Genomic DNA, 22,881 nt, shown 5'->3' with positions numbered 1-22,881 from the left:
TTCGGGGCTCTGAGATTTCTGGGATGGGGGTGAAATGGGGGGGGGGGGAATAGGGTCAGCGCTCCGCAATCTGCTCTGCCTCCAACCCCCAGCTGTGGGGTTGGGAAGGGGCTTTACTTCCAGTGGGGCCCCTTCCGTCGGGCTGAGCCCCACCACGCTCTTCCTGGGGGGGTCCCTTCCCCAGCTCAGGGTTGGTGGCTCTCATCTGAAGCCGCGCGCCGGGAGGAGGCCTTGAAAACCACGTCCTGCTCCTGGGTCCTCCTGGTGCTGCCTTGCAGGAGAAGGGCTGGGATGGGACCCTCTGTGAGGATTTGGGGGGGTCCCAGTGCTCCCCCCAGCCCTCCCCTTTGGTGGTGAGGGTTCCTCAAGGGGGGGCTCTCACCGAAGCCGTTTGTTCACAAAGTGAACGGTGAGGAAGAGGCCGAGGCAGCCGAGGACGGTGCCGAAAACGATGGCGATGACTTCACCTGTGTGACCCCCACAGAGGGCTCAGGGCGGGCAGGGGGTGTCCCCAACCCCCCAGAGCTGCCACGATTGTGCTCTACCTGTTGAATACCCCCCGGGACCTGCAAGAGAAGAGGCAGCGCTGAGGGCTCCGGGTGCCTTTGTGGGGTCCCCTGCGTCCATCCCCGAGCTCAGTTCTTACTGCTGGTGAAGGACGCCAGCACTGGACGCTGGTTGAGGTCCTGGGGGTCCCGAAAATTGCCCTCCAGGCGCTCAGCTGAGGGCTCATCGGCTGCTGTGGCGTACAGGGAGCCCTGCAGCTGCTCCAGCTGCAACGGGAACGGGGCGGCTGCGACCTCTTCCCTCACCCCAACGACCCCAAAAGCCCCAAAGCTGTACCTGCGTCGCGCTGATGCGGACGGGCTGCTGGAAAACAGTCCAGAGCACGCTCTGCAAGCAGGGGGGGGTGGTCAGGGACCCATTGTAGCGGTAGTAGCGGTCCAGGCGCTCGGGCAGCAGCTCCTGCACGCTGAAGGAGGGGATGGATGTTGTCTGCCCTGCAGGGGACAGCAGCGTGGGGTCCCCCTGCCTGCGCCATCCCCTCTCTCTGCCCCGCGCTGCCCTCTCGCTCGCACACCGCTGTCTCACCGGCGTAGCGGATGCTGCCCAGATGGCTCAGGATGTTGGAATAGGCGGCGTTGGGCTCATCACCAACCTGGGGGCAAAGAGGGGGGCTCAAGGCCGTGCTATAGGGCTGGGGGGCGGTGGGGGGGGGCTGTCTCTCACCCCGTACCTCCAACAGGACACCGAGGACAGCCAGCCCGGCTGCGTGGTGCTGTGCCTCGCTGGCGTTGGCGTAGCGCTCCGCGTCGTAGTGCACCACGTGCATCTGCAGCAGCGCGGGGCTGGGACCCCCGGCTGTGCCCTGTGCCCCACAGCCTGCCCCAGCCCCTTCCCCTGCCCTGTCCTGGGCCCATTCTGTGCTGATTTCTGCATCCGGATCTGTTTCTGCACCTGGCCCCCTCGCCTGTACCCATCCCCACACCCATTCCCATGCTGCTGCTTGCACCCAGACCTATTCTTGCGCCCATTTCCCGTGCCCACTCTCATTCCCATTCCCATTCCCATGCCATTTCCCAGACCCGGAGCCATTCACCTACCCATTCCCTTGCTGATTCCTGCACCCGGACCCACCCCTGTGCCCCTTTCCCATACCCATTCCTACACCATTCCCACGCCATTTCCCCTTACCATTCCCATGCTGATCCCCACACCCAGACCCATTCCTGTGCCCATTTCCCTCACTTGGACACATTCCTGTACCTGTTCCCATACCATTTCCCACACCCAGACCCAATCCCGTGCCAGTTCCCATACCTTTTCCCACACCTCTACCCATTCCCATACCATTTCCCACACCCAAACCCATTCCCACACACCCCGGATACCTCTGCGGGTGCCCGGCGCCCATCCAGGAGATGCTCAGCCCCCTCGGGATGGCCACTCCGACCCCAGTGGAAGTGGAGCTGTGCAGCAGCAAAGCTTCGGGGCAGCCCCCCCAGGCGTAAGGTGGGCGGCAGCGCCAGCACCACTGCAAGGAATACCACGGGGGGAGTGGTGGGGGGCTGAGTGGGGCTGTGACACGGGGACCCCCCAGACCCCATTCTCACCGGTGTGGCCGTTGTTGGTGAGGCTGAAGGTGGGGACGAGGGGGTGGTCGTACCCCATGGGGCGGATGGGGGGCAGTGAGGGGTCGGGCAGCGCCCGCTGCGTTGCGATGTCGATGGGGGATTGGGATCGGCCCCCACATGCCGGGTGTCCCTCGGGCCAGTGGTGCTGCCCATGGGGACCTGTGGGGTGACAGCACGGGAGCCCATAGGGACAGCACACCCCAGCCCTGTAACTGGAGCACCACGTGGACCTAAATGCTGTTGTTTTCCCCCAAAAGCCATTGTTTTGCTCCCCCCCCCCTCCCCAAAAACCGGCCCCGTGGGGACATCGGTGACGTTCCCAGCCTGGTGCCACCACTAATCTGGGGCCATTTTTCTGGCTGGTGAAGCAGGGACAAAGGCAGCCGCTCAGACGACCTGCAGTGACCCCACAGCAGTGGAACCCGTGGGGTCCCCATCCCCACGGAGGGGTTTAGCAGGGATTTGGCCGTGGATGGACCCTAATTGGATTTGGCAGCCGAAGCGGGGCTCTGCGCCTTATGTAAAGGAGCACAATGGGCCCATTGGGGTCTCGGCGCTGGGGGGGGCTATGGGGGCCCTATCACCCATCTGGCAGCCTTCTACCGTGGAGGGGATGTGGTTTATGGGGGTGGTCACCCACTGAGCACCTTCCCATTTAAGGGGGACCCCCCTGCTCTGGGGCAGCACTGGGGCCGGACCCTGGGTTACAGTGAGGTGTTGGGGGGGGGGGGGGGACCCCAGGTTCCATTGAAGTGTCTGGAGGGGATTTAGGGTGGGAATAAGGTGCCCAAAGTGAGGGCAATGGGGAATTGGGGTGGGGGCGACCCTTGGTTCCATTGGGGTGCCTGGGGGGGGGGCTCACCCCAGTGCTGCTGTATGGACCCCACTCACCCTCATACGTCCAATGGGGACCTGTGGAGGAAGCAGAGCTGTTGGGGGACTTTTGGGGGGTGGGGGCGTATAGGGCTTTGAGGGGATCCCCCAACACAGGGGATCCCCCAACCCTTCCCCATGGCCGCAGGGAGGGGGGTGACATCAATGGGGGGGGGCAGGAGAGCTGCGGATTGGGGTGAATTCCTGCAGAAATGGGCAATGGGGGGCACTCACCGGCGGGCAGCGCGGGGCACAGAGCCCCCAGCAGCAGGAGGGCGCACAGCATGGCGGGGGGAGCGGTTGGGTGCTGCTGCCCGGCCTTAAATACCCCCCCTGGGAATTCCTCCACCCCCCCCAACCCCCGGGGAGGGGGGAATGGGGACGGGGAGGGATGGAGGAGGGGAGTGGGGGGGGGGAGGGGGGGTGAGGGGTCCTGCAGGGATGGAAGGAGGGGGCATTGGGGCGCTGGGGGGGGGGAGGGGGGAGTGTTATGGGGGTGGGGGAAGCTGGGGGCTCTGTGCTGGAGGGGGTGTAGGGTTTGCCATTTGGGGGGCACATGGGGAGCACTCGGGGGGTAACTGGGAGGCAATGGGAGGGCGCTTATGGGGCAGTGGTGGGGTACTGAGAGGCACCGAGGGGCGCTCAGAAGGTACTGGGGGAGCAATGGGGGATACTGGGAGGGGCACACGGGGGGGGGGTGGAGAGGAGGGCTCAGACGAAGCCCCGCCCATCACCGCGCGCGTTCCCGCGCCCCCCACGCGCGTCCCCACGCCCGCGCACGGCCCGCCCCGCCCCGCCCCCACGTGGGCGCACACGCGCCTGCCCCCCCCCACGCCATTATGTAACGGCACTGAGGCGACGCCGCGCTCCCATTGGCTGAGCCGCCCGCGAGCCGGCCCGGAGCCGCCGCTCATTGGCTGAACGGGAAGTGGGCGGTACTGAGCTCCGTCCCGTAGTGCCGGCGGGACGCGGCCGCGAGTGGGCGCTCCCCGAGGGCTCCCGTAGCGTGGCCCGGCCCGGCCCGGTTCCACCGAGACCTCCGCCGCTTCCCGCCACCCCCGGCGCTGTGTCCGCCTCCTGGTAGGGGGCGCTGTGTCGCGCCGCACCGCCGCCTCGCCACATGGAGGGGCGTGGCCACGGCCCCACCCTCCCAACCAATCGCCTCGGGGCAGCGTCCGCATTGGGCACGGCGTGCGGCGGCACCAGCCAATCAGGTATAAGGGGCGTGGCGGAGAGAGGCGGCTCCGCCCACTACCAGGGGTGCGACGGCCAATGGGAGCGCAGGGGGCGGGGCGACGGCGGAGGCACGTGCGGCCGCGCACGTGTACGCGTGGGGCAGCCGCAGCCGGGGCGGAACCGGCGCCGGTGCCGGGACAGCGCAACCGGGAGCGGGACGGGGACGGAGGGACGGGGAGAGCGGCACCGGGCGGGCACGGCCCCGCCGCAGCGGCCGCCGCCGGCAGGTGGGTGGGTGCGGGGCGGCGGGAGTGGGGGTGGGGGGTATCCGTGCCGGGGGAGGAGAACCGGGAACCGGGAACCGAGAAGCGGGGGGGGGGGGGATGGGGGTATGAGGGACGGGGGGTGCCGGGGGGGAGGAGAGGGCTGGAAGCGCTCGGCAGGGAAAGGGAAAATGATTTTAACCAAATCATAATAAAGATGAATGGAAAAACCAGAGGGGAAAAAAAAAAAAAGGTTAACAAAAAAAAAGAGAAAAAGGTTAAAAGAAGAAAAGGTGAAGAAAAGACGAAGAAGGTTAAGGAAAAAAAAAAAGATTTGTAAGAAGGGCAAAAGAAAAAGGATGCGGCTTCCCATTCCCATTCCCCCATTGATTGCCCCGTGCCCCCTTTCCAGGTGACTCCGACCCCATGGAACCCTCCCGGCGCTCCCCCCGTTCTGGTGACGGCATTGGGACGGAGACCCCCCCCAGAGCCCCCCCAGGGCCCCCCCGGTGTGAGCGGGGCCGTAAGAGGAGGGCGGGGGGGGACCCGGAGCTGCCCCCGGTGCCGCGCGGTGCGAAGCGGCCAAAGGATGGGGATGGGGGTCCCCGGCACAGCAGCCCCCCCCCCAGCGATGGCGACCGCCTCTTTGCCCAAAAAGTGAGTTTAAGGCTGGAAAAAAAGCAGTGCTGAGCCCCAAAATAATGTGGTGTGGGCTGGGGAGAGCACTCCTCATTGGGTGGTTTCGGGGTGTCTGTGTGTTGGGTGGGGGGGTGTTGGGGGCTTCATAGGGGTGGTGGCCTTCATCCTCCTCCTCCTCTTCCTCCTCCTCCTCCTCCTCCTCCTCCTTGCAGTGCCGGGAGCTGCGGGGCTTCATCCGCCCTCTGACAGAGCTGCTCAATGGGCTGCGCATGGGGCGATATGACAAAGGTAGGTGCCCCACGATCCCAAAACCACTGCATGGGGATTTATGGCACGGGAGTTCCATCACCACGTCCCCATAGTGTCCCCAGAGCCCCCCCTCCCCAGATGGGATGGGGACTTACAGTGCAATGGTTCCATCCCCATGGACTCCCTATACAGCGACCCCAAAACCTCTCCATAGCACTGAGGTTTATATGTCTCATCCCTACATCCACCTCATGGGACAGGGATTTGTAGCACAGTGGTTCTGTCCCCATGATGCCCCCAGGATTGTCCCATGGGATGGGGATTTATACAAGGGAGCTCCATCCCCGTGTCCCCACGGTGTCCCCCAACTCACCCCATGGGACGGGCATTTATGGCATGGGGGGGGATCCCACCCTGCAGGGCTCAGCAGCTTCCAGCAGAGCGTGGCCATGGACAGAATCCAACGGATCATCGGCGTCCTGCAGAAACCCGAAATGGGGTGAGTTACCCACCCCCCAAAAAAACCCCAAACACCCCAAGGATCTCCTCTCCGTGAGGGGCTCCGCAGCCCCCCCCAAACGCTCCCAATGTGGGGACGGGGGGCTGACGGGGCCCCCTCCGCCCCACAGCGCGCGCTACCTGGGGACCCTGCTGCAGGTGGAGGTGATGCTCAAAGTGTGGTTCCCCCACGTCGCCCCCAAAGCCGGCCCCGAACCCGACCCCGTCGGGGTCCTCCTGCTGCTCCGCGACCGCCGCAGCGCACACGGGGACGGCGCCACGTCGGGGACATCGGGGGGGACATCAGGGACAGCATCGGGGGTGACAGCAGAGACGACACCAACAGGGACAACACAGCCCAAGTGCCCCCTCCCCACCCGGACTGGGGCCCCCACGCCCCCCGCAGCACCCGATGTGTGACCGTCCCCACCTCCGGATTCTCTCTTCGTTTTGGTTTTTTGGGTTTTGGTTTTTTTTTGGTTTTTTTTTTTTTTTTTTTTTGCCTTTTGTTTGATTTTTTTAATTGTTTGTTTGGGTTTTTGTTTTTTTTTTTTTAATTATTATTATTATTTTGAAAGTGGGGGGCAGGAGGCAGCGCCCCGTCCCCGGACTGCGAGAACGACATCGAATGAAGCAGATTTTTGGGGTCCTCCCCCCCCCAAACCCCACAGACACGCAGCAGAGCCGCCCCCCCCAACCCCAAGCGTGGTGCCTTGGGGCCTCGCTGCAACCCCGGGGGGGGGCACAAGGGGACAGGGGGATGGGGGTGGGGGGCGGGCCCCCCTGCAGCAGCACAGCCACCCCCCGGCCTCGTGCCTTCCCCACGGGGTTTTGGGGCGCGACGCGTTCCCCCCGTGGGAGCAATAAACGGCAGCAGAGCGGCCAGGCTGGGCTGTGATGGTGTCCTCCGTACTCGCTGGGGGTGTGACATGGGGGTGGGGTGGGGGGAGTGTTTTGGGGTGAGGGGGTGCAGCTTTTGTCTCCTTGGGCTCTGGTGTCCCCTGAACCTGGCCCCCATCCGGGTCCTGGTGTCACCTCTGGGCCTGGTGTCCCCACCCCCCCCTCCCCCCCACTGTGGCTCAGTGGCCCTCCTGAAGCTGCTGTCCCCAAAGTCTGATGTCTCCCCCCTTGGGACATGGTGTCCCCTGGGATCCGTTGTCCTCTTTGAACCCAGTGTCCCCACTTGGGGGTCTGGTGTCATCCCTGAGCCCTGGGGCCACTGTCCCTTGGATCCAACGCCTCCCCCCAGGTGGTCCAGTGCCCCCCCTGGTGCTTCTGTCACCCTGGTGCCTGGTGCCACCCGTGGACCCCATGCCATCCGCAGTTCTGCTGTGTCCATACCCACTGTCCCTTGGAGCAGCGTCCCTCCTGGACCTGTTCTGGTGTCCCCCCTTTGGGCTCAGTGTCCCCCCTTTGGGCTCAGTGTCCCCCCTTTGGGCTCAATGTCCCTTAGTCACAGTGCCCCTTACCAGGACTTGTGTCTCCTCCTCGGCCTGGTGCCCTTTGGACCCCATAACCTCCGAGCCCAATGTCTCCCCTGGTCCCGGCATCCCCTGGTGGTGTCCCCAGCCTCACGCGGTGACCCCTACCCAGGACCCCATAGGGATACGCGGAGGCGGAGCCTCTCTCCTGACCCCGCCCCCTTCGTTCATGCCACGCCTCCGGTGACCCGCGCCACAAGCCCCGCCCCTTTTCTTATCCACGCCCCTTGTGCTAAGCCCCGCCCCTCGACCTGGGGCCGGTGGCGATTTCCGGTTCCGGGGCGCACGGAGGTGAGTGGCGGTGTTGTGGTTTCGCGGGGTCCCGGTGGTTCCTGGGGCACGGGGAGATCCCGGGGCGGCTCCGTCCCTCTGCGGAGCCCCTCGGCCATGGCGAATCACCTCCGCTTCATCGGCCGCACCGTCATGGTGCAAAATGGCAACGTGGATGCGGCCTATGGGGCTCTGAGCAGGTGAGGGGGTGCGGCTGGGCCTGAGTGGGGGGCACTGAGCATCACAGGGGGTGGGGCAGAAGGGACTTCACTGTTCCCCCCTCAGGTCCGTCCTTTGCTGTGGGTTGGCTGCTCCACACCAGCTCAGGCAGCCCAGGGCCCCACCTGTGGCCTTGGGCATCTCCGGGGATGGGAGACCCCCACAGGGCAGCCGTGCCGGGGCCTCACTGCCCTCTGGGTGAGGCCTCGATGCTCTGCCCTGCTGCTCCTGGGTGCGGTGAAGCTGAGGGCAGATGATTATGTCAAAAAAGTGCTGTCCCAGGGGCATCCCTGTGCACCCAAATCTATGGCAAAAGCTCCAATGTACTCTATGGCACTCCACAGTGTTCCCAGAGTGCTTCATTGTGCTGTGGGGTGCCCTAGAGGCGTCCCGGAGTGTCCTAGAAGCCTTTTAGGACCCTTCTGTGTACTTCTGAGCACCCTAAATTACACCCAGAGCTCTCGAGTTTGCTCTAGGGCACTCTACAGGCTTTCTGGTGTTCCCAGATTCCTGACAAGTGCACCCTGGACAACTCCTAGAGCACTCCCTGCGGTTTTGGGGTCTTGTAGCACAATGCTGGTGTTAGGTCATTTCGAGGCAAGGCTTTTCCCGGGCAGCTCTGAGTCCTGACACCTCTCTTTTCACAGCAGCACCTTCCTCCTTACTGCAGCCCACTGTTGGTTGTGTTCTTGTGGAGTCAGATGCCCTCCCAGAGCTGCAGTGACCTCAGCTTCCTGCAGCAAAGGGATTGCTTTGAGTCCTTGCAACCTCTCAGATGCAGTGAGGAAGAAGCAATGGCTGGAATGCAGCAGCTGTAAGGTTTGGGAGCTGACAGCAGATCTTTGCATTCCACTGCTGTACTCAGGGATCTCTGCAGGGCTCAGCATGGGGGGAAAAAAAGCTCGTTTATTGTGAAATGGGTTTCCTGGGGTGGGTGAGTGGAGGGGACAATAAGCAATGTGAGCTTTGATCGCGAAATGCAAAGGTTCAGCAAGCACAGCGTTCAGTGAAAGGGGAGGTAAAGGCTGTCAGGGCGTTACAGGCAGCCAGGGCACACCGGTGGGGAGGAGGAGGAGGAGGAGGAGGAGGAGGTGACCACAGTTCTCTGGTGCCCCCTTCCCCGCAGGATCCTCTCGCAGGACGGCATCATTGAGTCGGTGAAGCAGCGGCGTTACTATGAGAAGCCGTGCCGCAAGAGGCAGCGCTTGGCCTACGAGGCGTGCCGGCGTGTCTACAACGCCGAGATGGCACGCAAGATCTCCTTCCTCGCCCGCAAGAGCCGCATGGACCCCTGGCTGGGCTGCTAGCGGGGCTGTGGCTGTCTGTCTGCATGGCCGTCTGTCCGTTGGGCGGTGCATCTGTTAATAAAGGCTGTGTGCAGCGCTCTGGTTCGGCCACACTCGGGTGTTGCGGTCAGAGGGGTGGGAGGCATGGAGAAGCACTGGGCTGGGGGCTTGCGGGTAGGGTTAACGGGCCGGGGCAGCTCCGTGTCCCGGTGCCGGCAGCCCCGTCGCCCTCTCGTGGTCGATTTCCCTCCGCCCGGGGCGCGTCTTTTCCGCGGGCGGTTTCCCGCGCTCCCGCGTCACGTGCCGAGAGCGCGCGGCTTCACTTCCTCCCCTCGCTTCCTTCCCGGCAGCCCTCGGGCGGGCGGGCGCGCATGCGCAGCGCGGCCTCCGCAGCCGTTTCCGCTTCCGCCCCGACGTGCCGTCGCCGTCAGGCCCGCAGTCGCCGTCCGGGCCGGGGCCTGCGGGGGCCGCGCCCCGCCGCGGTGAGGGGCCGGGGGGAGGCGGGAAGGCCGCGGCTGAGGGGAGCGGGGCGGGAGGGCCGCGGCCGGGCGGCTCTGAGGGGACGCGGGGCCCGGCCGTGACGCGCGGTGGCGGCGCGAGGCGAGGCCCCTCCGCCTGGCCCGGGGCCGGCCGGGAACGCTGCGTTTGTGAGCTCAAATCCGGGGCTGCGGGTGGGGCTGAGCCGTCGGGGCCGAGGCAACGAACGCCGCGGGAATCGGTTAACTCGGAACGTTGATTGGAACAGCTCGTTTGAGCGGTCCCTTCAGGCGTGTGGGAGCTGCGGGGCACCGAAAGGCTCCGTTTGTTGTGGTCGCAGCGCTGTGGGAGCTGCGGTTTCACCTTACCCGTATTTTGGGAAGCACCGATGGGACGGAGGTCGGTGGGTGCCTCCGTGTGGGTGTTCCCAGCCCGTTTTCTGCTGTCCCATAGAGCTCCGAGCACCGACGGCTGCAGGAGTGGCCCGAAGGTGCTGGTTTAGGGGGAGGGAAATGCCGTTGGAGCGGCTGCTGTTCTTTCTCGGTCCTCACTAATTGCAGAAGTTGAACAGGAATGCAAAGTTTAAGCCAAGTGTAAATTAATTTCATTTAGCCTTTCTGAGCAGGCATGCAGAAAGCTGTAATACATGAGCAGCACTGATACGTCGTAGTAATCAGTTATCTTGGTGTGTCTTGACTTTCAATTAACTTCACCCTGAAGTATTACGTACTTCCAAGTCTGTAATGATGAGATGCTGTAATGATGTTCCTTTAGGCTGTATCTGATGCTGCTTTTTAATGGATCTCAGTGAAACTCACTGTAAAAAATGCAGGCCTGCAAGGTGTGTCCAACCTTCTCCCTGTGGGTCATTAGGAGCTCTCCAGCTGAAGCTTCAACCCCTTTGATGCTCTTTCAGACCTATAGGTTTACTTCTCTTGGCTGTTATTCGCAGTCTCTAACTTGAGAAGCACTTTGTTACCGCATCCAGGATCTTTGCTCTCAGTTTTAGGAACGATAACTGTATTTTAGGTGCTCTGTGTTCTCATTATAAGTAGGCCCATGTTAAGGTAAAGGCTCTGCAAGGTTTTTCCTGTGGGCAAGAAGTGTTGAGGTCAAACATATTTCCTTAAGAAGATTTTCTCCTGTTTCCAGATAAAGGAGACTTGGTTTCTAAATCAGATTAGTGCCTGGCTGCGTAATTAAACATTATTGCATCCGCTTCGTTGCAGCTTATGTTAAAGAACTACTAACGATTAACAGTGAGAAATTATTGTCTTGAATCTGTCATTTGGAATTGGGCTCGGAAGGAGCCAACAGGGAAGGGCAGCGCTGCTGATCCGCTGCTTCATTTAAGCAGCAAACACAGAGGCAGTCGGGCATTTGCTGATCGTTAAGTATCAGTAAACCTGTTGCCTAAATGAGATTGCTGAGTTCCCCCTGGGCATCTCTGGACATTACAGGGAGTCAGCCTGCAGTGAGGGGCTGGGAGTGTGCTCAGAGTTGTTTGGGAACCTCGTGGGAATGGGAGGAACTCAGGGTGACCCAAGTGTGTGTGAGATGTTGCTGTATGTGTTTGAGGCGTTGCTTAGCTGATGCTGTACACAAAAAGCTTCTAGTTGTGCTCCTGAAACTGTTTGGTTTGTGGAGCATCTGTAAGCGGGCTGGCATGTGTGTAGCTGAGAGCTGCTCCAGGCTGTGTTAGCAGGAGAAACCAAGGGCTGAAGCAACACCAAGACCAAGCTTTTCTCCTCATGCCTGTGAGAAACTGTGTGTGGAAGTGGATCCTGATTTACAACAACTGGAACATGCTTGTCTTGCATTGTGCCAGCTCCCTTAAGGGAAGGGGGGTTTTGTGCTGGTGGGTTTTAGGAGACTCTGGACTTCACTGAGGCCATCTGCACAAAACCTGTGAGTGGAGTTTCTCTTCTCACAGTTTGATGTTGCATCTTGTCTGTTCTTTTCTCCTGAGACCTCTGTGTGGCTCATGGACTTTTAGCACGTGTTTTAAACCTCCAGGAGCTTTCACCAGCTGCAGGCTCTCTCTTTAATGCACCAAAATAACGATCATCTGATGCTTTTATTAATCTCTGGTTGTCTTGTTTGCTTTCTTTACAGGTACGAGCAAGATAACTGAGTTCAGCTATAGGCAAAAATGTCGCTCTCCAAAAGGGAATTGGATGAGCTGAAGCCATGGATCGAGAAGACAGTGAAGCGAGTGCTGGGTTTCTCCGAGCCCACCGTGGTCACTGCAGCACTGAACTGTGTTGGGAAGGGCATGGACAAGAAGAAAGCAGCCGGTATGTCACACAGCCCTGAGCTTGTGTTAGAAGCACTCAGGCCCTCTGACAGAAAGAGGTGTATACAATATGCACATAAGAAATGGATTCTGTTCTGAAATGAAAGAGCGTGTGTTGGCATCACCCATTTCTAGACGCTGTGTTATGTTTGAAGCAGCCTCAGATCAAGTGTAAGCTCTTTCCCTCTGTCTCTGGGAAGCTGAGCTTGTGCTGCTGGTGCACAGCTGTATGGCAGGTTGTGGTTTCATTGCCACGCGAGGCTGTCAGTGTCTGGGAGATGGATGCCATCCATGTAGATCTGGAGGCAGATTTGGTCAACCCAAGCTTTTATGCTTAAAACCAAAGCTAAACAAACCCTGGAGCTCACGTGTACCTCTGTGCACAGTGATAAGGATTATGTCTGACAGCCTCAATGAGGCAGAGGTAAGTACGCGCAGGTGAGACGAGTTCAAAAGTTTGGGGATATATTGCAGAAATGGATAAAATGAATTCAAAATCTATTTTTTCACTTAAAGGAATTTAAAATTAGAATTTAATCTCCATTGTTTCGCTTGTTTGTTTGTTTTGTGCTTATTTTTTTTTATCTAGTGGAGGTCTGGACTCCAGTACAGTGAGTTTAAACTCCTCACTGCAGGATGTCCTTTTCTTTGCCCTTTTCCTTAACTCCAGATGTCAGCATCTGCAGATCCCAGAGGCTTCCTGAGCCCTGGTTACAGGCCCCACTGCGTTAGCTGGATTGCAGCTGCATTTAAAGAGTGTTTTGTAGCTTTGCAGAAGTCTGTGTGAGTTCTGTACTCTCCCAGTCACTTTGAGCAGTGAATTCTGCCGTTGACACAACTCCTCTTCTTTCTCAGACCATCTCAAGCCCTTTCTCGATGACTCCACTCTGCGATTTGTGGACAAGCTCTTTGAAGCAGTGGAGGAAGGGCGAAGCTCCAGGCACTCAAAATCCAATAGTGATCGGAATCGGAAGCGAGAGCTAAAGGTGAGCCAAGGACTGATTATTGATTGTGGTTTTCTGTTGTTTGGTGGCTTTGGAGGCAGCATGGTACTCTGTCACACTTTCCTCTTCCAGAGAGGTACATCTTGTAATGCTTAAAGTTCAAGAGAAAAGACCCTTCTCCATGATGAAGTGTGTGAGCCTTTACCTTTCAGTTCACTTTACCTTCACACCAGGTAGCTGAACGGTGTCCTTGGTGGAAGCCTGGCCTTTTGGTTTCTTTAACAGTCTCTGCTAGGCTCGCGCAACAAAGTAACTCAGATAGCAGGGCTCCATCTCTGCTTCCTCTCCTACTCACGACTGTTGCATTTGGCAGTACTGAGTCTTGACTGCCCTGCAAGCTGGCAGCCTGGGGTAGAGTGTCCCACCTCACCGTAACTTCTTGTTCCTCTTCATTGCTCTGACAAGCAGTATTTCAGTCTGCCAGCTGATGGTGCCCTTTTGCACGTGAATGGGTCTTTCTGTGGTGAGTGATCTGATGGGTTTTCATTCTCTTTTCCATCTGGAATCCACAGAGGTTGTTGGCAACCTCTTTTCCCCTACCGTAGCACAAGGTTGATTACAACATGGATGTAATAGTTCTCTGGTGTTTCTCCCACCTAACGCTTGTCTGGGATGGGGAAGGCTCGTGCATCCAAACCTGTTTTCACCTCCTTTGTTCTCTTGAAGACTTTACTCGCCACCTTCTGGAAATCCATTTTTTTCATCACTCGCATACTGAGTTTAAAAGTGGCTACTCTACATGCTGCTCCCTGCTTACAAAGTAAGTTTCCTTTGACTTTTTTTCTGAGGTTCCTATGTTATGGTAAACTGTATTGCTCTGTAAGTTTGTTTGGTCAGCACCTAACCTCAGTTACCTAGAATAATCCTTTTCAGATTTCAGTTTGTCCCTCCTCAGATGTGTTGGCAGACAGCTGCCTTCGCTCCCCACTTTCTATTAGAAACTGTTGCTTTTTCTCTCACTCTCTGGAGGAGGTGTTAATACCTGCCAGAGAAGGGCCTCCTCCAGACTTCAGATACATTCATCCTTTAAGGAACAGTGTGTTTAAGCAGTTTCCATCCTTCCTATTTCAGTACAGGCTGAGAAGCAGTAGTGCAACCTCATTTAGTGATCTGGAGAGCTCTGGATTTTGGGTGTCCCAGTGAATGTTGTAGCTTAAAGGACTACAGCCTTCTGCAGCTTCCTTGGTCAGAACAGTGGTGCCAGTAGGCATCTACCAAATATTTCTGTTCTGTGGTTCCACTTCAGTTTGGGTTTTAGCTTGGCACACACACTTGTCATGCCACGCTGCCACTAGAAAGCAAGATTTTGACTAGGCTGTTTTCTCCTAGCTGTGCCCCCTCAATGCTTTTGCTTTTGACCTCTTGTGGAGATGGAAGGGAGATTGTAACATCATGCATTGTACTGCTGCAGGGTACTCTGTGCTGGTAAGGCCTCAGGCCACATCCTTGTAGGGAGATTTGTACTGTCCTGTGGCACTGCTAACGTGCACAGATCCCACACTTCTTCAGAAGTTAAATTCAGAATTGCCTGTTATTGCAGCTGGCTTCAAACTGTCTTGTCCTCTCATCTTCCTTGTGGCAGTGGCCAGTGCACTGCAGAACGGAGGGAGGGAAGGGAGTAGCATCCTGGTGCAGCCTGGCAAGCTGTCTCACACTGCACATTGAGGCAGGGATGCGGCTGGGTGTGGGGTTGGTGACTTTTCTCCAGTTAAACATCTGCGTGGGTGTCCTACATGACCACAGATGGTTGATGGTGTTCTTGGCTTCTAAGCTAACCCAAAGCAGGCTTGGGATGCAGCTGAGCAGACCTATCCTCATCTCTTGGCTCCTGGTATGAAGACAGGCATCCAGCCCGCTTTCTCATCAACCTCTCTCTCTAGAATTACATCTTGGAGATCCTTCATCAAGATCTGTCCTCACCCTGCTGTAAAGTGAAATGGTTGAGTGAGGCTGTCAGATCCTGATCCTGCGTAGAATGACTTTTCCCACCACCACTGCAGGTCTCAGAGTTGGATTTATACATACACACTCAGCTCTGTAGCATCAGGAAGTGAATTAATTCAGGATGCTACTTACTGGTCATATTAGCTGTCTTCAGCATTCTGGCTGGCCTTCCTTCTCTCTCTTTGGTTAACTCTTGTGGGGTAGGTCATTGCTTGGGAAGTTTCAGGAACTAAAACGTAATGGTTTACACACTTTATACTATGGGCAAGTCCTTTCTCTTGAACTTGTAGGTATTCCAAGAAGTACCTGTGTCTGGATGAGGATGTGTCCTTGTAGAATATGAACCATTATAGTGAAGAAGGGATTTCAACTAACGCTTACAACCGGTTTGTATATTTTCATTTCCAATAATGCTCTCACACACAATACAGGAACACAGTTGCATGGACAAATCCAGTTCACCATACACAAAACTGGCACTGACTAAATGAAATCCATGACCACCAACACACAAGCTGGGGAGTGCTTGAATGGCACGTTTCCCCAGTTCCCCAAGCACGGAGCTCTGTGAGAAGCACACTCTTGTTTTGGGAGATGGACACTTAATGCAGGTCCATCGGTGTGATCAGTGCTCCACTTGCTCTCTGAGCTGTGCTTCTTAAAAGCATCTCAGCGTCTGGCTCAGAGCTGGAGCCTGCTGGGTCAGGCTGTGAGGAAATGCTGTGGGTATTTCCCTGCCTCCAGGGTCTGGGACAGTGTTCTCCCTTTGGTCAGAACACGGTAGAATGGAGCAGTTTTTGTTTTCACCTCCTCTGAAGTTGACTGAAGATACAGGCACCCTTAGGGCCTGGTCACACTAACTTGTGTGCAGGCTTTCTCCATCTCTCTTAGTAGCTGAGTGAGATCTTACATCTCCTCAATTCCAAAAATCCCATGACCACCTAAGAAAGCAATGATGGCTTTTACACAGGCATGTCCCTGGAGTGTCTCCTGTCCTTTAAGCTGCTGGATGGATCATCATCGATGCTTCTGTTGTGGGGAACCAGGGCACAGACCTCATGTGGGACTACCAGTTAGGGCAGCCTGTGAGTGCCACCCTGGAATCTCAGACACTGCAGTGCTGACCTTTCAGTGCTGGATTTAATTCTCACAGTGGTTTCTTGTCCTGAAACAGTGTTTGTGATGGAAATTCTTAGCTTTTAATCAGTTTTGTTTTTCTCTCCTTTTACCTCAGGATGTGTTTGGTGATGACTCTGAGGTATCCAAAGAATCTTCTGGTGTCAAGAAACGGCGCATACCGCGATTTGAGGAGGTTGAGGATGAGCCTGAGGTTATTCCAGGTCCACCATCAGAAAGCCCTGGAATGCTGACCAAGCTGCAGGTCAGTCTGACTGGGCTGTGTTACATCAGCTCTGTCTCCAGAACAGCACTTTCCACCTCTGAGATCTTGAATCCTGAAACGGTGTAGTGTTTGTTTTATCCTGATTCACAAGCTGTGCAAGCAAATAGCAAGCTGCTTTCGGCCATCCTTTGTTGGCTGCAGTTGCTGCCTGTGTTCATTTCACAGAGCTCTCTGCCTCTTGTGCACTGAGCTAATGACAGACAGCATGGGGTCTTGAAGTGGGGAAAGTTTGGATGTTCTCTTATAACCTGCAGTAACCAAGAGGAGAAAGTCTTAGTAGACAGTGCCTGCACTGTTAGATTCCTTTACTACAGCGAGCAGTCATCAGTTAAAGCAGCTTGGTACAATTCTATTCTCATTAAGCTGGCTTGAGCTCATTTGCAGCTGTAAAGGGGTGTAAAGGGGTGCTGGTGACCTTTTCCTTCCTTCCAATAAAGTGGAGAAAAGTTGACCATCTAATTTTGTTTCCACAGATCAAACAGATGATGGAAGCAGCCACCCGGCAGATTGAAGAGAGGAAAAAGCAGCTGAGCTTCATCAATCCTCCAACACCACAGGTAGCTGCTGGAATTATCAGGCTGCTGTGTAGCATACAGCTATGATGTGTTGACCTGGGTGTGTTAGAACAGCTGTGTAACAAAAGTCATTTCTCTGTCAACAGCCAAAAATTTCTTCTTCATCCCAGTCGGAACGTCTCCCCATCGGCAACACGATCCAGCCCTCCCAGGCAGCGACCTTCATGAATGATGCCATTGAGAAGGCCAGGAAAGCTGCTGAGCTGCAGGCCCGAATTCAGGCTCAGCTGGCCTTGAAACCAGGGCTTATTGGCAATGCCAACATGGTGGGGCTGGCCAATCTGCACGCCATGGGGATCGCACCACCGTGAGTAGCTGCTGTTTTTCTGAACTCTAATCCTGACGATGGAAGTTTCAGAGTGTTAATTGAGGGTGTGGTCAAAGGGTTTCCCCTGTGCACCATCGGTTCTAGCAGCTCTTTAGTGGTTACTCCTTCCCTGAGCAACCCTCAACTTCTGTACATGAGATTTGAGTCCTTTCTGCCCATATAGATGAGACCTGAACAGTACAAAGAAGCCATTCACAAAAGTTTCACGAGTTGTAGGTCTGGTGCTCGCTATGGGCATATGGTTCTCAATTCCTTTGAATTAATGCTATAATCACACTTGAATGTGTTTGTTTTGCCACCAGGAAGGTGGAATTGAAGGATCAGACAAAGCCTACGCCACTGATCTTGGATGAGCAAGGCCGAACTGTTGATGCGACTGGTAAAGAGATTGAATTGACTCACCGCATGCCAACCCTAAAAGCAAACATCAGAGCTGTGAAGAGAGAGCAGTTCAAACAACAGCTTAAAGAAAAGCCCTCGGAAGATATGGAATCCAACACTTACTTTGACCCCCGGGTCTCCATAACCCCAGCCCAGCGTCAGAAACGCACCTTTAAGTTCCATGAAAAAGGCAAATTTGAGAAAATTGCCCAGAGGTTGCGAACGAAGGTATTTGAGGTCTTGCCATGCTAACTGACAGCACAGAAATGAGGGTTTGGTGCAGGATGGGAGTTGACTCTCCTGTCCTGGGATGTGAAGGGAGCTGTGTTCACTTGAGTAAGAAGCTTTTTGGTAAAGTCACGTATTGCTTTTTTTGTCAACGTTGTTCTCATTGAAAAGGCAGATTTCCAAATAAGAATATATTTGTGGAAGGCACTTCCTCACTTGACAAAAGACAAAGTCTGGTGGTTTGCTGTTCTTACTTGTTGGCTTTTTTGACAAAGGATTGAAAAATTCCAAAGAAAACAGATAGTTCTCTGGCCAAGTCATCCTTCCACAGAAGTCATCACCTTAGGGGTGCAGATTTAAAAGAATCTTGGTAAACTGCCCAAATTTGTGGGGAAAATGGGAGAGAAGAGCTTCATTAGACAGAAAATCTCAGGGATGTGATGCCCAGAGGGGCATTATGTGGGGATCATCCCGTGCTCCAAGAAGACTCAGTAGTAACACCAAATTTTTAGCAAGTTTGTTAGAAAAAGCACTTCATCATCTTGTGTTGTGAGGTTTCCTCTGTGGTTTGTTTTACATTTAAGCATATACATTTACATATTAGAAGATGCACACATGCTACGCTTTTCCTGTAGTTGTGCTATTTTGAAATGACTTTTATGTGCCACTTTCCTCTCCTTGTTCTCAGGCTCAACTAGAAAAGCTGCAGGCAGAGATCTCTCAGGCTGCCAGAAAGACAGGGATACACACTTCTACCAAGTTGGCTCTTATTACCCCTAAGAAGGAGCTGAAGGAAGGGGAGATCCCAGAGATAGAGTGGTGGGACTCCTACATCATCCCTAACGGCCTTGATCTGTAAGTGTTTTATGTACCAGGCTTTGATTGTTCTCCTGCAGGAGGAAACTCTGGGAGTTTCTTGGGGATAATATGGGGCTCTCTGGAGCACTTTGGCAAATTAAGCTGGGCACATCTCCATGAGCTATTGAATTCTGCCAGTCCCTGAGATACAGGCAGGCACTGGGTTTGCTCCCAAGTCTCTCCAAGGGTGTTGGTAGGCAGCTGCCCTTCTCCTTTTTTGGAGGCATCATTCCTCCAGGGACTGAGGGGGTGACTGCCTTGCAGTCAGGGTGATCGTTTGGCCCCGGGTTGGTTGTGTGCTTTCTCAAGCATGAGTGCAGGTTACTCACAAGTCTCATGCACAGTTGAGCTGTGACAAGCCTGTCTCTTAACTGAAATGTGTATGGATATTCTACTGGGGATCATACCTACAGTGCATGCCTCTGTTTTGTGCTTTGGGTAGAGGTTTGTGCATGTCAAATACCTGCTGTGATTTGTCCAAGGGAAGTGTTATTTTTTTTCCATGGCTTGTGTTTAAGGGAATGCAGGAATCCAGGCTGGGAGGTTTGCAATGATGCCCAACTCTCTCCTTTCTAGAAAAGGTGGAACGTCTTCAAAGAAAGATGAATACTTTGGAATCACAAACCTCGTGGAACACCCAGCACAGCTTAACCCACCAGGTACTGACTGCCCTGAAGCACTCTGGTCTCAGACTTTGCCCAATTTGGTTGACTAGATACAAAATGCTCCAGAAGGCTGACACCTGGCAAGGTGAACCAGCATGCATGCCCCAGGCTGTAGTATCACTAACTGGTGTGTCTTTTATCCCTGTGAGGTAAAGAAATCATATGAAAGTTCTGCAGAAACAGCCAAAATTGGAAGGGAGGGTCTCTGTCCAGTTTTCAGAAGGTTGGCGTAACATTTGTTTTTATCTTGCCTTGTTTCTCTTTGCAGTGGACAGTGACACACCAGTGACCTTGGGTGTTTATTTAACTAAGAAAGAGCAGAAGAAGTTACGGCGACAGACTCGGAGAGAAGCCCAGAAGGAGCTCCAGGAGAAAGTCAGGCTGGGCCTGATGCCACCTCCAGAGCCCAAAGGTAAGTAACAGCTACGGCATGCAGAGAGCTGGGCTGATGCAGGCCGCTAGCTGTCAAACTGTGAACGTGGTTGGGAGTTGGAGCAGCAGTGCATGTAAACCTGTGTACGTGCTGGGTGTACCTGTGAAATATGACAGTTCTTCTCTCATTTTCCTTGCAGTAAGAATTTCAAACTTGATGCGAGTACTGGGGACGGAAGCTGTTCAGGACCCAACAAAAGTTGAAGCTCATGTTAGAGCACAGATGGCAAAGAGACAGAAGTAGGTGGCACACTGTACTACCTTTTTTTTTTCCTTTCTGGATGGACTTCGTGGTGATGCTGCAGTTGTTCCTAGAGAAGGAAATTCCAGATCTGATGTGGCAAAGCAAGAGCAGTTTGATTTGTATGTATGTTTGTGTGTGCTGCTCTTGCAGATTATTTCCACTGCCTCGAATGAACCCCTCAAAGCCCTGAGTGGGGATTTGGGTCTGAGTGATCCGTTTTTGACATTGGAAAGTGGCTTTGTGCCCTGTGTTAAATGAGTTTCCTACTGTGATGATGATTGGCAGGATGGTTGTTATCAGTGAACGCATTTAGGGAAGAATTGGACTGGTGACTGAATTAAAAGAGCCTGTGTGCTCTTCTCAATTCTGGAATCTGAGTGGAATTTGGAGCTGTTTTGGGATCCATTCTGTACTTAAGGGTTGAAGGATCTGTTTCAGTGTGGTAATGGGTACACTGTAGGCTGCATTTTTGCTTATTGCTGTATCTTTTTGTATCCAGAGCTCACGAAGAAGCAAATGCTGCAAGAAAACTGACAGCAGAACAACGAAAAGCAAAGAAGATTAAAAAGCTCAAAGAAGATGTTTCACAGGGAGTTCACATAGCTGTGTATAGGTGAGTGCTGGATGTGTGCTCTTGATTGATGGGTGTTTGCCCTTATGTCAGTTTATAAATTGGCCCAAGAAATGCTCTATAGAAACGTGTGCCACTATGGAGGAGTGTCCTTTAGCCTACTTGATGGATTGATGTGCAGAAATCTTCAGAGGATCTCAAGATCTGAAACAATAGCTCTGTTCTTCCGCAAACAGCTGTTTTTTATCCTGTTTTTTATCCCCAGGGTCAGAAACTTGAGCAATCCAGCAAAAAAATTCAAAATCGAGGCGAATGCTGGCCAGCTGTACTTAACAGGCGTGGTGGTTCTACACAAAGATGTCAACGTGGTCGTGGTAGAAGGAGGTGAGGATTTCTAAGGCAGGTTTTGGTGGTAGCATGATGTCTAATGCAAAAATTACCTGCGTGTGAAAGTAATAGCCAGAGGGTTATGGAAGAACAAGGAAGTAAGGAGGCACTTTGAAACTCCCTTCATTATGGGTTTAACAGTGCTAGTACTGAGTACAGAGGAGAGCACTGTAAGCCAGATAGAGGGAAAAAAAAGCAGAACGTTTGATGTTGATGGAAAAAGCATTTGATTTAAATCATTGCATCCATTCAGAGTCCAATGCAGTTACTCACAGTTTGGCTGGAAGGGCCTGGCTGTGCTGTGCTTGTGTCTGATCAGCTGAGCATGCTCTGAAAGGCTTAGCCGTGTCTGTGGGAGCTGTTCTGCTGCCTTTTAAAATCTCCTAAGGCATGAAGGTTTAAGGAACTGTGTGAATGTGAGTCTCCATTCTCCCCAGGCCCGAAAGCACAGAAGAAATTCAAACGTCTTATGCTTCATCGAATAAAATGGGATGAACAAACATCAAACACCAAGGGAGAGGGTGAGTGTAAAACCCTGTGGTGAAGGGGGTGATGAACAGGTCATGCTGTAGCCATTGGTGGAGCAGTGGTGGGGGGGTTCTGCAGGACTAGAATTTGTTGTTGTTGTTTTTCCAGATGATGACGAGTCGGATGAGGAGTCTGTTAAGAAAACAAACAAATGCTCTCTGGTTTGGGAGGTGAGTGGCAGTTCTGGTTTGGTGAGAGTTCTGGGGGCTTAGGCAAGGCATAAGGCAAGGCCTGACAGAATGGCTGATGTTCTGCTGCTTGGTATGAGATGGAAGCCTACTGATCTGACTCGAACTGTACACATCTCTTAAACCATAGCAGAATTACACAGCATAGGGTCGATACTCATAACCCAATGTTTCTAACATGGGTTAGAACAACCTAACAGTCAGGTTAATTGCCCGTTAACCTGTAAAAGCATTTATTCTCAGATTCACCCAGGCTGTTCAGTTTCATTTCAGCTGCTTTCTCCCCCAGACTCGTTGAAAGGAGTCCCTTTTCTCTTCCAGGGCACAGCAAAGGATCGCAGCTTCGGCGAAATGAAATTCAAGCAGTGCCCCACTGAAAACATGGCACGGGAGCACTTTAAAAAGCACGGAGCAGAGCACTACTGGGACCTGGCTCTGAGCGAGTCCGTGCTGGAATCCACAGACTGAGGGTGCTGCTGCCCCGGCACCCCCCCTATGGTTTGAGAACAATACCTCGTGGGAACTTGGACGACCCCTCCCTCCCCTCCGCAGTACAGCGAGTATTGATTAAAGAAATATTTTTTAAAACAAATCAGTTGTTTTCTGGATAACGTTCAGCTCCTGGAGGTGCCAGTGCAAACCTGCTGGCTGCCCCCGGCTGCGCTGTAGGGTCTCTGGCCTTCCCTGAAGAGAATTGCTTTGGAGCAGCAGAGGGGGAGAAGCCGTTTTCAAAGCCGTCTTTGTCCCCTCAGCAGCCCGAGGTACGACGGCCTCAGCGCCCGCTGGGAGGTGTGGGGAGGGCACGGGGTCGGTGTGGGGCAGCGCAGGGGGCGGGGAGGAGCACTTGGTGTTTGTAAAGCAGAGTAGGAGACGGGGACTTAGCCCACATCCTATATTTACATAATAAACTTTTTTTTGTAAAAGCCGAAGCCGCGTTCAGTTTGTGCTTCTTGGCAGGGTTTGGAACAGCGCCGGCTGGGGGGCTTTGGTGCTTTAACCGAAGCTCGATCTCAGGGTAGGGCACCCCGGGAAGGGCAGCTCAGCCGCTGTCAGCCTTCTGCGCAGCTCGGTGGGGTCGGGTCGGGCGGAACGGCCCCGTTCCTTCAGGGCCCGCCACAGCGCAGGCGGCCGCCATGTTGGCCGCGGGGCAGGCCGGGAGCAAAGCGCAGCGCTGAGGGGGGCGGGAGGGGGGCGCCGCTCAAAGCGCAGGCGCGAAGGGGAGGGAGGACGGCTGGGTGGGGCGGCGCATGCGCGTTGCCCGGGAGGGCGGGCGGCGGCGCATGC

At 55.0% G+C, this 22,881-nt stretch overlaps 4 protein-coding genes across 10 annotated transcripts; 3 read left to right on the top strand and 1 right to left on the bottom strand.

Moving 5' to 3' along the window:
- Nucleotide 1: 1 nt before the first annotated feature.
- On the bottom strand, nt 2–7,467 carry CA14 (carbonic anhydrase 14). Its single transcript, XM_040652632.2, has 12 exons — nt 7,303–7,467; nt 5,709–5,814; nt 3,027–3,047; nt 2,115–2,294; nt 1,893–2,035; nt 1,238–1,333; nt 1,093–1,159; nt 844–1,001; nt 647–773; nt 546–566; nt 383–467; nt 2–271 (listed from the first exon to the last, which is right to left on the bottom strand). The coding sequence occupies exons 2-12, from the start codon at nt 5,722–5,724 to the stop codon at nt 202–204; spliced, it is 984 nt and encodes a 327-aa protein (XP_040508566.1). The 5' UTR covers nt 5,725–5,814; nt 7,303–7,467; the 3' UTR covers nt 2–201.
- On the top strand, nt 3,946–6,716 carry CIART (circadian associated repressor of transcription). The gene is made up of 5 exons (XM_015298641.4): nt 3,946–4,471; nt 4,860–5,104; nt 5,299–5,374; nt 5,756–5,834; nt 5,965–6,716. The coding sequence occupies exons 1-5, from the start codon at nt 4,129–4,131 to the stop codon at nt 6,251–6,253; spliced, it is 1,032 nt and encodes a 343-aa protein (XP_015154127.3). The 5' UTR covers nt 3,946–4,128; the 3' UTR covers nt 6,254–6,716.
- A 100-nt stretch (nt 7,468–7,567) lies between the features above and the next one.
- Nucleotides 7,568–22,523, top strand: PRPF3 (pre-mRNA processing factor 3). Of its 7 annotated transcripts, none has more exons than XM_046903929.1 (16): nt 7,568–7,605; nt 11,682–11,863; nt 12,718–12,848; nt 16,045–16,191; nt 16,686–16,769; nt 16,874–17,094; nt 17,418–17,724; nt 18,413–18,579; nt 19,159–19,241; nt 19,516–19,659; nt 19,820–19,919; nt 20,423–20,536; nt 20,760–20,878; nt 21,319–21,402; nt 21,518–21,579; nt 21,919–22,189. In XM_046903929.1, the coding sequence occupies exons 2-16, from the start codon at nt 11,719–11,721 to the stop codon at nt 22,063–22,065; spliced, it is 2,055 nt and encodes a 684-aa protein (XP_046759885.1). In that variant the 5' UTR covers nt 7,568–7,605; nt 11,682–11,718; the 3' UTR covers nt 22,066–22,189. The 7 variants fall into 7 exon arrangements, with proteins under 7 accessions (XP_046759885.1, NP_001384333.1, NP_001026561.2 ...); NM_001397404.1 differs by lacking the exon at nt 7,568–7,605 and adding an exon at nt 9,472–9,571 and having other exon boundaries at nt 16,898–17,094; nt 21,919–22,523; NM_001031390.2 differs by lacking the exon at nt 7,568–7,605 and adding an exon at nt 9,472–9,571 and having other exon boundaries at nt 21,919–22,523.
- MRPS21 (mitochondrial ribosomal protein S21) lies at nt 7,593–9,191 on the top strand. Its single transcript, NM_001277967.2, has 2 exons — nt 7,593–7,784; nt 8,930–9,191. The coding sequence occupies exons 1-2, from the start codon at nt 7,702–7,704 to the stop codon at nt 9,108–9,110; spliced, it is 264 nt and encodes an 87-aa protein (NP_001264896.1). The 5' UTR covers nt 7,593–7,701; the 3' UTR covers nt 9,111–9,191.
- Nucleotides 22,524–22,881: the final 358 nt, after the last annotated feature.

The sequence above is a fragment of the Gallus gallus genome, chromosome 25 (genome assembly GCF_016699485.2).
Source record: "Gallus gallus isolate bGalGal1 chromosome 25, bGalGal1.mat.broiler.GRCg7b, whole genome shotgun sequence".
Classification (NCBI taxonomy): domain Eukaryota; kingdom Metazoa; phylum Chordata; class Aves; order Galliformes; family Phasianidae; genus Gallus; species Gallus gallus.
The sequence above is the reverse complement of the archived record's forward strand: the minus strand, read 5'-3'. Positions and strand labels throughout refer to the sequence as shown.